The sequence below is a fragment of the Podarcis pityusensis genome (assembly GCF_964106645.2).
Source record: "Podarcis pityusensis genome assembly, chromosome: 1".
Classification (NCBI taxonomy): Eukaryota; Metazoa; Chordata; class Lepidosauria; order Squamata; family Lacertidae; genus Podarcis; species Podarcis pityusensis.
In genome coordinates, this window is record NC_138028.1 from 114,145,763 (window position 1) to 114,159,077 (window position 13,315).

General features: G+C 43.1%; 1 protein-coding gene across 5 annotated transcripts in view; it reads left to right on the forward strand.

Annotated features, from left to right (window-relative positions):
* The window catches only part of PDE1A (phosphodiesterase 1A), a 135,888-nt gene that overhangs the window by 89,515 nt on the left and 33,058 nt on the right, over positions 1-13,315 (forward strand). For 4 of the 5 annotated variants that reach the window (XM_081024168.1, XM_081024172.1, XM_081024170.1 and 1 more), the window contains exon 2: positions 6,686-6,799. In XM_081024168.1, the coding sequence (XP_080880294.1) occupies positions 6,686-6,799 (114 nt within the window). Of the gene's footprint in view, positions 1-6,685; positions 6,800-9,406; positions 9,561-13,315 lie in introns of those variants that run through there. The other variant, XM_081024171.1, reaches the window with a different exon arrangement.

Sequence of the window (13,315 nt, forward strand, 5' to 3'; positions counted from 1 at the left end):
CATACACTTCAGGTTACAGACTCCGCTAACTCAGAAATAGTACCTCGGGTTAAGAACTTTACTTCAGGATGAGAACAGAAATCGTGCTCCAGCGGCGTGGTGGCAGCAAGAGACCCCATTAGCTAAAGTGGTGCTTCAGGTTAAGAACAGTTTCAGGTTAAGAACGGACCTCTGGAACGAATTAAGTACTTAACCCGAGGTACCACTGTACAGGGAATGAGTCATCCTCAAGATGAGTCACAGTGATTCAGCATGCTAAATGATTCTGCAGCTTTTCAGCATTTCACAACATTTATAGACTCCTTTACTGCTTCCTTTACTGCTTCTGCTCTCAAATACCTTTGTCACATGACAAAATACGTTTTATGGTCCCTTTTTGGAAGTGGAACAGGCACCTTGCACCACAGCCTCAGAACTGGGACTCTATAGCTTCCGTCCTGAAATAGCTCAGTCAGCAGAGCATGAGCCTTTTAATCTCAGGGTCTTGGGTTTGAGCCCCACATTGGGCAAAATTTTCTTGTATTGCAGAGGGTTGGACTAGGTAACTCTAATGGTCCCTTCCAATTCTACAACTCTATTAGTCCCATGGCTGAATGCTTCTCCACCTATCCAAAACTTTCAAGACCTGGCAGGTCAAGATGAGTCCCCTGTTCCTCCCTGCCTAATTCCCACCACCTTCATCTTCACATCTCATCTCTTAGGCATACTCAAAATCTTAAGTAATCATTTGTCTCTGTGTGGTTTCTGTTTTAACATCAGCGGTAACCTTGGGAATAAATTTCGCTCTCGACATCAGCTCATCCAGTTATCTGATTGGTTGCTCTCACTTGGCAACATTGTGATCTAATGCATGAGCTCAATAGTCAAGATGGTTTAAAACCTTAGAACCTCACTCATATTGCAAAAGTGGGATGAGACATCCTTAGAGGAGGGAGAGAGGCAATTTTTTGCCAATCTCCCACCTTTCCCGCTTACTCACTACTATTGCCGCCTCCACCTCTGGATGGGCGAAATATGCAAAGCACAATGTGTGAGGGTGCCTGAGCTGGATTCAACCATTAGATGACAAATCAGGTTGAAACTGGCTAGTTTTGTGTCCTGATTAGTAATTTATAAAATGTCTTTTCATACATGCAATGCTCAAAGTGTTTATCATAGCTCTACTCTTGTTGGGAAGACATAATGGATTTCATAAAAGGTTTGGTATTTTTGTCCAAGAGGTATTTTTCACTCGTAAAATCTTCAGTGTCTATGTGTGTGCGTGTGCGCGCAAGCCACCCACTCAAGCTATTGAAAATGCACATACAAAGAAAGATAATTTGTGTCTTCCAGCCAAATGCAAGTGAAAGGCGTTTGTGTACAATTTACCTTGGTGTGATAGATGCAGATATAATGAAATAAGCAGCTCATAAAGAACTTTGTCAGGACATCCATTACTCAAATGGAACTTGAAATCTCAAAGGAACCAAAGAAGCACCACACACATAGTGGACTGTCAACATACCTTATCACAGGCAAGATCAGCATTAAGAAAAGTTAGCTGCATTTTCTGAGCAGATTTTTTTAAAAACTTCCCTTAAGATCCCATCGCAGGCTAAATCAAGGGTAATAACTTGGTCTGCTACTGTATAGATCAGTTAAATTACTATTATTTTTTTTTAAGTGCATGCAATTTTAAAAGCTTTCCAAAACACAGCTTTTCCCAAACTAAAAACGACAGCCAAATTTACCTGGGGCTAGAAACGGGTGGTATGTACTACTGCCACTCAAGTCTGAAAAGGCATGTCGGAGGCAGAATTGTAAAAGTGTTTTCTCATAAATGGATCTACAGTAAAAACCAGTATGGTCCTAAAAGAAGGATGGAGATGAATTGCTCATCTTGTACCAATTTCGCCAACGAGCCCTTGGAATCTGGTTGACTATACAGCTGGGCAAGGCTTTGCAATGGGTATCCAGGGCACCACTTGGCAGAATGAACAGAACACGACAGGGCTGGTTTATCACATGTTGAAGTAAGTGAAGTAATACTTCCAATGAGATCTCAGAAGGTCATCAAAAGCAGAATCTAAAACTGTCCAGCTGCTCCAGTGGGTTGAAACAAACTTACCTCTGGATGAGGACTGCAGTGCTCTCAGTCAGTGTTTTGCATGCACGAACCCATTGCAGCGCAATGCATTACAGTGGTACCTCGGGTTAACAGTGGCGTAGCGTGGGTTGTCAGCACCCGGGGCAAGGCAAGTAATTTGCGCCCCCTAACCCGTGGATTTGCGCCCCCTAACCCTAAGCCCCAGATGTTGCGCCCGGTGCGGCCGGCCCCCCCTGCACCACCCACGCTATGCCACTGCGGGTTAAGAACTTAATTCGTTCTGGAGGACCGTTCTTAACCTGAAATTGTTCTTAACCTGAAGCACCACTTTAGCTAATGGGGCCTCCAGCTGCCACTGCGCCGCCGGAGCACGATTTCTGTTCTCATCCTGAAGCAAAATTCTTAACCCGAAGCTCTATTCCTGGGTTAGTGGAGTCTGTAACCTGAGTATGTAACCCAAAGTACCACTGTATACGTCACCCAGAGTTGAGCAATCAGATATCAAGTGTACAGGAATGTGGGAACTGGCCCAGTCCATAAATTGCAAGTCTGAGCACAATTCAAAGTGTTGGTGCTAACCTTTAAAGCCCTAAATGGCCTCGGTCCAGTATACTTGAAGGAGCGTCTCCACCTCCATCGTTCTGCCTGGACACTGAGGTCCAGCGCCGAGGGCCTTCTGGCAGTTCCCTCGCTACAAAAAGCCAAGTTAAAGGGAACCAGGCAGAGGGCCTTCTCGGTAGTGGCACCTGCCCTGTGGAACGCCCTCCCACCAGATGTCAAACAGAAAAATAACTACCAAACTTTTAGAAGACATCTGAAGGCAGCCCTGTTTAGGGAAACTTTTAATGTTTAATAGGTTACTGTATTTTAGTGTTTTATTGGAAGCTGCCCAGAGTGGCTGGGGAAACCCAGCCAGATGGGCGGGGTATAAATAATAAATAATAATAATAATAATAATAATAATAATAATAATTATCATTATTCCAAAGAATAAGACGAAATTGGGATTAAGGGGTTTTATCAGGACAGTGGAGGGCATGCGTCATAGGTGCCAATTCCATGGGGTCCTGGGTGCCCAAGAACCCACAGAATTCCCCATGTAGGTGCTGGGCACCCACAAATTTCGGACCCGGGCTCCTATGGTCGCAGGGCTAAACTGGCACCCTTGGCACTGTGTGCTGTGTCCTGCACAGGGTGGGGTACAACAATGGGGGGGTCCAAGGAGGGTCAGTTGTCCCTATTTTCATCTGTGGAATGTCAGAGGGCATGGAATAAGACCGGGCTGATCTTATTATTGCTTCAATATTCCTTGGGTGTTCGAAAGCGTATAACCCATAGCTGTCAACTGTCCCTTATTTGTCGGGAAAGTCCCTTATTGCTTCAATATTCCTTGGGTGTTCGAAAGCGTATAACCCATAGCTGTCAACCATCCCTTATTTGGCGGGAAAGTCCTGCTGCTGTCCCTTATTGATGATGTCCCTTAAATTCCCTGGGTTTCAAAGGAAGCAGCTCCTCTCCCTCCCTCCCTGCCGGCCAGGGAGGAGGGAGGCTCCAACTGTGTTGCTTGGCTGCGCTGCTCACCCAGTAAGGAGTCTAAGAATGACTGGGGGGGGTGGAGCTTGCATGCCTTGTGCCGATCAAATCGGCTGCGTTGCTGGGGACTTACCTTTGCTCAGTGCTTCCCAGTGGAGAGGTGACGGTGGTTTTCCTTGCTGCATCCCCTTTGCCGGGTTGCTGCGCTGTGGGAACCACCGCTTGAGGCTTCATTTGGCTGCTGGCTGGGCTTTCTGCCTTTGGCTTGGAGGGGCTCAGAAGTTGAACATACCTGTGCTCGCAAAATCCCTTATTTTGGCTGCTGATCCCTTATTTTTGAGGCTGCTGGTCCCTTATTTTCAAATCTGTAAGTTGACAGCTATGGTATAACCCCTAATGGCAACCGCCATTTGCCACTCTCTGTCTTTAAGTAAATGCGAAGAGCCAGAATGGATCGATGTTGTTTTGCAAGCAGCATTCAAAAGGGCAGTTGCTCTAGAAGTACTAGCCTTTGCACTAATCAACACGCAGAAAATGACACCGGGGCACCTCGGTACTGCGGTACTTCAAACGTTCAGCAGAAGTTGGGAAAGGTTTGCATAGCTTTTTCGTATTGCATTTATTAAGTGTAATCGAGCTTGATCAAATATTGAGCACAGGTCTAACGAAATCCTTGAGGATGTACCTTGGGGCCTCATTATTTTCAATTAATTATCATTTTATAGGTAGGCTCTGAACTATGCCTAGGGGAGTGTAGCAGCACAGCTTAATTCTTCACACAGGAGGAAGAAATGTGTAAAACTAATTTTCTCAAAGGAAATTAAATGGCCACTAAAGCTGAATCTCATTTAAAATGTATCTCTTTTGCCCAGAGCTTGTACACGATTAGAAGTTGAGCACGATCACAGATGTAGTCTTACGAGTATTAACGAAATCATATTAAAAGTGATACTGGCCTTTTTCTTTCTTTCTTTTACTCTGAAAATCATTCCTCCCTTGCCCTGTTGTGCTTTAAAGCAAAAATCCTGGACTGCATTTTAGTTTGGGAGAGTGGGAAATGAAGAAGAAAAACCTTTATGGGTTAGGAATCATGTTTGTTCTAGAGGTTAGCATAAACAGCTTAGTACAGGGTTCCCTGAAATTAGGTCTCCAGCTGTTTTTGGACTATGATTCCCATCATCCCTCACCACTGGTCCTGCTAGCGAGGAATGATGGGAGGTGTAGTCCAAAAACAGCTGGGGACCCAAGTTTAGAAAACCTGGTTTAGTAAAAGGAAACTATGGTTGGTGGATGTTACCACTGTTTAATGTGAACTTTAATTTGTATTACTGTTTGCATGGTGATATTTTTCTCCCGTATAAATGCAACATCACTTTCACTTTTGTCTGTGTGATTTATGATCGAGCATATCCTTTTCTGTTTCCACTAGTCCAGTCACAAGGTATCCTGCCCTGCCCACCCCATGACACATGATTATTCCTCAAAAGCAGGATGGGAAATTTGTCTCTTTCTGGATGTCATTGGACTACAACTCCCATAATGCCTGACTGCTGCTGGCAATGCTAGCTGTGATTGATGAGAGTTGCCAGACACTGACAGCAGCAGCAGGGGTTGGAGAGGGGAAAAAACCCCTTCAATAATTGATGGCATACTTAATTTATTTATGATAATTTATAGACCAAAACCAAAAAAGTTCCAAATGTTTTTCACTAGTGCAAATTGCAAGCGCACATGAATTCATATATCCCATATGGTGCAGTTTGACTTGTGGCGAGGATCAAGGGTGAGAATTAAAGTCTAAAAAACCCCAAATTTGACATCCACAAGTCTGATGATGCCTTCCAAAGCACAGGCAGGAGTTCCTATTCCTTTGGATATAGTCTGTGTGCATTTTCATTGAAATGAATGAAGTCTTCATACACGTAGTGGAGCTCCAGGTGTACAATGGAGTATACTTGGGGCCTGCATTCTGGGTAAAATTATGTCAGCCTGGATAGCTCAATTGGTTAGAGCATGGTGCTGATAATGCCAAAGTTGCAGGTTCAATTCCCCATATGGGACAACTGCATATTCTGGCATTGCAGGGTGTTGGACTAGGACTGGGTGATCCTTAGGGTCCCTTCCAGTTTTATGTCTAGGATTTTGGTATATGAGGTAGTATTGAACTAAGTTTTACTCACAGTAGACCCACTGAAATTAATGATTGGCGGAAATGACTGGCAGAATCCGAGACCAGGGAGAAGAGTTGGTGGAAGAAGATTGGAAAAAGTTTAAAGACTATTTACAGAAATACTGTAAAATTAATGAATGTTAGAAAAATGTTGGAATGAAGTTATATGGCTTTAGTAGAAATGTTATAAGGAATTAAGTATAAATAGATTAATAAAGTATTAAAGGAAAAAATAAGGTTAGAATGTGTTAAGATAATTATAGGATAGAAAACAGAGGAAGATGGAAAGGAATTGCTGAAACAATTAACAGAAGTGGAATACAAAAAGGGAGGTGTGAGGAGGTCATGGAAATTAGTGAATGAAAGATGGGATAATGAAATTGTTTGATTTATTTTACTGTTTTTGTTTTGTTTTGTTAGTTCAATGTGTTTAATGTGTCAATGTTATGTAGTGTTTTTGTATTGTATTGTTTTTGTAGTGTTTAAATTGTTGGAAAAGTAATAATTTTTTTTTTTTTTAAAGAAATTAATGGACCTAAGCTATGCTTCCAATTTGACACACACCACTTTTCTGCTGCCCCTGTGTGTTTCCCACGCATCATATAAATATTGGAGACCTCACATTTCTTTTCCCTTTGGGGTCAAGCTTCTTTGTTGTGGCTCCCCTGCATCGAGCTGTCAGATCGACGACTGCAGAGGCACTTGAAGCATTGCTTGATAGCACTGGATGTCTGAACCACTCATCACTAAAGTTCAATAATTTTAATGGGTGTAAAACTTAGTCGAATAACACCCATTGTCAGAAACCACCTTCCACAGAAGATGAAGGAATATACTGTTTTGGAAAGGACAACTAGTTTTGCCTTGAATAATCTCAGTTTTTTGTTTTTTTACAGATTAAGATGTTTGGTGAAGCAGCTGGAGAAAGGTGACGTTAATGTGGTCGATTTGAAGAAGAATATTGAATATGCTGCATCTGTCCTGGAGGCTGTATACATTGACGAAACAAGGTAGGTCTACAGAACTTGGGGCAATTGACAGAATCTGGCTGGATCTATTTGTCTAGCTCTCCATTCATCCTACCACCTGTCTATTGAAAGAAGGACTTCTCTGAGTTACATCACATCTGCACAAGTCACGACTAAAATAAGATGGTAATGTAACCCTTAGGCCAGCATCCATTTTGGAGATAATGTAGGTGCATTGCTTTGAACACTAAAAAGGAGGTCAGTTCTAAATATTTGAATTATTTTTCTGAGTTCAGAATCCAGAATATCCTTAACCACGTTGAATGCTGCCTTTTTGTGATCTTTATTCTCAGTTCAATAGAATTAGATGTTTTTGGGAACAGAAGGTGCTCAATGTTGTTCAATTACTCTGACCGTTAGAACTTGTCTCTCAGTACATCTGTGATTAATTAGCTTTTTGTATGGCTACACATGCAGAAAGTATTTTCTTTTTTCATCCCAAGCCTTGTACATACTTGATTTAGTTTCACAGCTAATTTCATGCGTCTCATTTTTACTGTTAGAAATAATGTTTAGGATAGCCATGTCAATGAAACTGTATCTAGTGTAAGACCAATTTCCAGCGTGTTTACCTAAGTTTTACATTTCACAGTCTTGACTTTCTCAACATTTTTGTATCGAATGGAATGTTCTCCCAAGTGTGGCTGCCAAAACAGCTTTAGGATCACTTGGATTTGGAGTATGTGTTTGGTCCTATTTCCTTATTAAATTTAAGGTCTGGTGTTTTCATAATTCCAGGAAGCCAGCCAACCTTGTTGTATAGTAAGTGTGATACGTGTGATTTGTATGACTTTCTTGTTTATTATATGCGCACGCTAAACATGATACATTTGGAGTTAATAAATAAGAGAACAAGAGGAACAACCTGCCTGTGATTTCCTGTAACCTCTGCTGAGAAATGAAAATTAATAGAAAAGGAGCAGATGCCATTATCCAACAATTCTGCATTATACACAGATTTCTGTGCTCTTGTCCAAGTCAAATTTTTGTCATTGCCTATAGCTATTCTGTTTGCACCAATGTTGTTGTTGTTGTTGCTGTTGTTACATTATGAGTTGGGGGATGAGTCTGGCCGGACCCTGAGTCCCCTCTTAACCTTCCATCCTGTACCTTCAGTCTACTAGTCTTTCTCAACCTGTGGGTCCCCAGATGTTATTGAACTACAACTCCCATCACCCCTAGCTAGCAAGGCCAGAGCTCAGGGATGATGGGAGTTGTAGTCCAGCAACATTTGGGGACCCACAGGTTGAGAACCGCTGGCTCTAGTCCCATTGTCAAAGTAAGGCTTTAGCTGACCAGTTAACTGCTCATCAACATCTCAAAGAATGAGATTAGTGATGGTGCTTTTAGGAAAGGGAATAAGCTCCCCTCCTTTCCTTCACTGAGCTGCTAGCTGCTATGTAGGGGAACAATAGCCAGAATGGTGCATGGGAGCTGGAAAGAGACAGAGACATGCTCTGTGCTGGATCTAAAGCTGTTGCGAATTGAGAAACAAGACCTCGTGAGGTGTTAATGTCATGAGCTCCCTTCCCATCCTATGCTATATGTGTAAATAAAACCATATTGACTCTAAAGACACCACAGTTTTCAACTGACCTTCACTCAAACAAAACTGAACCCTGGAAAAGCACTTAGAACCAAGGGTGCCAACTTGAATAAAATATAGGAGGGGGGCATGCATAATCAATCACATGACATGGCACACAAGCATCATTTGAATGAGAATTCCCCTCAACTTTGGGGGGCCCTGGCACCCTCAAATATTTGGGGGTGGCAGCAAAGGGACCTCGGCTCCTAAGATTTTGTTCCTGTGCTTGGAACCCCTGGAGTCTCTCACCACTCAGAGATTGGAGCGGTGTGTAACATAACTATTACTATTAGGTAAAGGGACCTCTGACCATTAGGTCCAGTTGTGGCCGACTCTGGGGTTGCGGCGCTCATCTCACTTTATTGGCTGAGGGAGCTGGCGTACAGTGACTAAGCCGCTTCTGGTGAACCAGAGCAGTGCATGGAAACGCCGTTTACCTTCCTGCAGGAGCGATACCTATTTATCTACTTGCACTTTGACGTGCTTTCGAACTGCTACATTGGCAGGAGCAGGGACTGAGCAACGGGAGCTCACCCCGTCGCGGGGATTCAAACCGCTGACCTTCTGATCGGCAAGTTCCAGGCTCTATGGTTTAACCCACAGTGCCACCCCTGTCTCCAACTATTACTAGTAACTATTACTAGTAACTATTACTAGTAGCTATTACTATTACTGTTATTTATATTCATATTATTACATCTAGATCTTACCTTTCACTCGAGGAGTTCCAGGTGACATATAAGCTCGGACTCTCCCCCTTCCTGTTTATACCTGTGAGGTAGATTAGGTTGAGAGACTGTGACAGGCCCAAGGTGATCCTCAACACCGAGTGAGTATTTGATCCTTGATTTCCCAAATCCTGGCCCATTATTCTAATATACCATACTAACTGTGGGAGGGGCACATGGGGCCACTCCTCCTTTAGGTGGGCAGAATCAGCTGTAGGGGACATGATCCTGTCACTCTTCTGGCAGGCAGGGTCAACATGAGGTCACAATGGCCAGCCTTTCTTCTTCATCTGCATGGGGGCAACACCGGTTGGCCCCCTCACCCCGACTGATTCAAGCAGCCACCTGTGTGTACTATGTGCCTTTCCGTAAGATACTGCCGCAAGCTGAAAAATGAAGCCATTGCCAAAATAAGTTTTTTACTGAGGTGAGTATATGTAGCGGGATGTTGTAGCTTCATGACAGAGCAGAGATTTAAACCTGGGTCTCCCAGATCCCAGTTGAGCACTCTGCACAATATAATTATTTCTAGGCAGAAACTCCAGTGCATGAAATGGCTTCACTGATTCTCCCCGAGAAACATCCATCTTCTAAATATTAAAATACTTCTGAATTTATTTAAGAATTGAGGGAGCATGGAAGAATGACAGATTTCTCACCTCATAGAAATATTCCCTATGAAATAACTGGCTTTGCAAAGTCACATTCATGCATTTCCTGCTTGGAACAGGGGACCTACATTGAGCAGTAGATAATTCATGCTGCACTTCTGAAACTTTTAGTCTCAAAGATGTGCTTCCAGATCATGTGGTTCAGAATGCTCAGAATGTACTTTGATTAAGCAGCACCCCAGATCTTTTTAATATAGCCGGATACCAAAATGGATCATTCAGACTCGCTTGCAAAGTCCCCACTGTCCCTTCTCTGCTTCTTCATTCTTCTAAAGCATCTGCTGTATTACCACAAATGGGAACTGTTAAAATATTTTCAAAAATTCAAGGACAACATTCAAATGAAACATTTTACACAGTTCCGCCAGCCTAGTGCTTCGATGCATTGGGGGAGTACTTGCCTAGGTAAATCCCTGGCCTGTGTCACAAGAGTTAAATTTTCAGGAGTCCCCAGCTAGCAAAATAAGAATGGGTAACAATTGGCTAGTCCAGACCCCATTATGTGTTTAATATGTGTGTTTCCCACTTGCCTAGAAAGTAATAGCTTTTAGTGGGAAAATCAATAAGGCCTGATTGTATTTTTCCTGTTACTGAAGGTTGGGGGAGGAAGCAGATATGAAATGCATTTGATTCAAAGTAATTCCAAACTTTAAATTATGTTTCTTTGATCGGAAACTTCACATTTAAAATTTGAAACTGGGGCATACCCTCCAACATTTCTCTGATGAAAATAGGGTCATCCTATTCAATAATAATAATAGTAGTAGTAGTAGTAGTAGTAGTATACTCCACCCATCTGACTGGATTGCCCCAGCCACTCTGGGCGGCTTCCAACATATATAAAAACATAATAAAACATTAAACATTTTTTTTAAAAAAACTTCCTTATACAGGGCTGCCTTCAAATGTCTTCTAAAGGTTGTATAGTTACTTATCTCCTTGGCTCAGAGGTCGCATAACTCCATACCTTCCAATAGTTCTCCAATGAAATTAGGAACATCCTACCACATGCTCCAACATTGCTCTGGTGAAAATAGGGACGTCCTAAGGGAAAGCGGGATGTTCTGTTTAGGGAAGCTTTGATGCATTACTGTATTTAAATATTTTGTCGGAAGCCGCCCAGAGTGGCTGGGGAAGCCCAGCCAGATGGGTGGGGTATAAATAATAATAATAATAATAATAATAATAATAATAATAATAATTTAGAAACCAGGATGGCATCTGTAAATCCAGGACTGTCCCTGGAAAATAGGGACACTTGGAGAGTCTGTGCTGTAGGCATCATTTGTATCTTAATGCTGCATGGGAGGTTATTCTGACCAGCTGCATACAAGAAGAACACAGATCTGGAGCTGAGAATGTTGCTGGCCTGGAGCTGGGGCTGCTGGGCACCTGTATATCCCAAAGTGCGGGATTTTAACACATTCCTGTAAAGAATGAGAGAAGCCTATCTTGAAACCCCCTAAAAGCAGGGGTGGCAAACCTGTGGACCTCCCACAGGTTGCAGGACTCCAACTCCCATCAGCCCCAGCCAGCACAACCCAATGGCCTGAGGTTATGGGTGTTGTAGTCGATCAACCTCCGCAAAAGCCACAGGCTTCCCACTTCCCACTACATTACTGTAGTAAAGAAAAAGTGTTTTGAATTCATTGTAAACATGCAGCACCAGATGGCGCTGGAGAGCAAAAAAAAATTATTTGTGATATTCCATAGCATTTTTTCTCCTTCTGTTATAATCAGTGGCAGAGCTTCATGCTCCGGCACTGGGGGCGGAGAGCAGGTGGGGCTGGGGCTGGCACATGTCCTGGGGGCGGGGGGCGTCACCCAAAGGGGTGGGGCACACGTTCTGGGGCACATGTTCTGGGCCGGTATTGCGCTGCCGGGGGCAGTGCGCTCCCCCCGTCCCCTCTTCCTCCGCCAGTGGTTATAATGATTTAATTTCTGACTTATTTATAGGGTCCCCCCCCCCGCCCTGGTGTGTAGATCCATACAAAATCATGTTTATTAGGAGAAATTGACACTGAAATGCTAAAGAATTTTCATGAGGATGTCCCCCTCCCCCAATTGCTGCAGAAATGTAGAAAATGTAGAATTTAAGATTAGAAAAAGGAGAAACCGAGAGAACTGAAATGGACAAATCCTCCAGTTAAGAGCCAGCTAGGTTTGGAGTTAGACAAGTCAACTACTGTGGCTTGTTGAGGATATGCAGAGATGGGCCAAGATGTTTTGATGCCTGGTGAAGAATTGTGTCCCTAATCATTTGTGTGTACACTGATGCATAACAATTAAATACATTAATGATATGTTGCCTGCTATTTGCATTTTACCATGTGCCACCTGAGGCCAGCTGCTTCACCAGTCTGCCTCCACGGGCAAGGCCCTGCCATAATTAGCAATAATAGAGGGGTTGCCTGCAGTGTCCGCTGAAGAGAAGGCAGAGGTCTTTAAGTCACTTCCAGCACTTCACAGCATGCATTTGATGTAACTGAATTTCCAGGAAACAAATAACACCTTAGAATTAGATTTTCTCTTAACCTTTCGCTTGAATTACTACTGAGGTCTCATTAGACACAAATTTGTCACAAAGAGAAGAGGAAGATCATAAACAGGAAAAAAAGAGGAGAATGAAAAAGAAGAAGATGAATAAGCTAAAAGAAGTTCTTCCCCTTTTTATGCTCAGACATTTCCATGACAGCCTCCGCCAACCAGGTGCCCTCCAGATTTTTAGGACCTCAGCATATATTGAAACATTTAAAACACATGACTTCACTCAAGGGATCTTGGGAACTGCTGTTTCCACCACACAGAGCTACAGTCCACAGCAGTGAAATATATTCGGAGTTGAGAATGGATTTCATACTCTTTATTCAGCTCATAGTGTTGAAGAGGAATGAATGTTCCCCCAGAATGTCTGCTTTATATACATTATTTACAACAATAGGCCCCACGTGATTGGCTAATTCCGGGATTCTCCTGTAGGCCAATCAGGTTGCGGATTCACTTCCACCTGGAGCTGGATTGGGTGGCTCCTGTGGACCAATCAGACTGCTGCATTCTGGATCCTATTGTTCTAGGACCAATCAGATGGCTGCATTCTGAATCCTATTGTTCTAGGACCAACCAGACTGCTGCATTTTGGATCCTATTCAACTCAGTACATAACAGCACCCTTAACAAACTGTGATTCCTAGGATTCTTGGGGGTGAAGGGAGTCGCCCCCAAGAGTGCGTTAAAGGGTGGCCTTTAAATGTATGGTGTGGGTGAGCACTAATGACCCTCTTAACTCCCTGCCAGTATAGCCATGCTGGGTGAAGTATGGTGAAGTATGTTCCACCACAGGTAGAAAGTCCGCCCGACCCCCAATATATGGGCAAGATACTCATAAAAGTAGCCCTCAAAAACACAACTGAAGTAGTCTTAATTTGGTTGTGATCCTCTGACCAGTGCCTTAGATTTTTTCCTCCTTTCCCGCCTCCTATTTTGTAGCCGATCATTCCATTAGCATAACAGC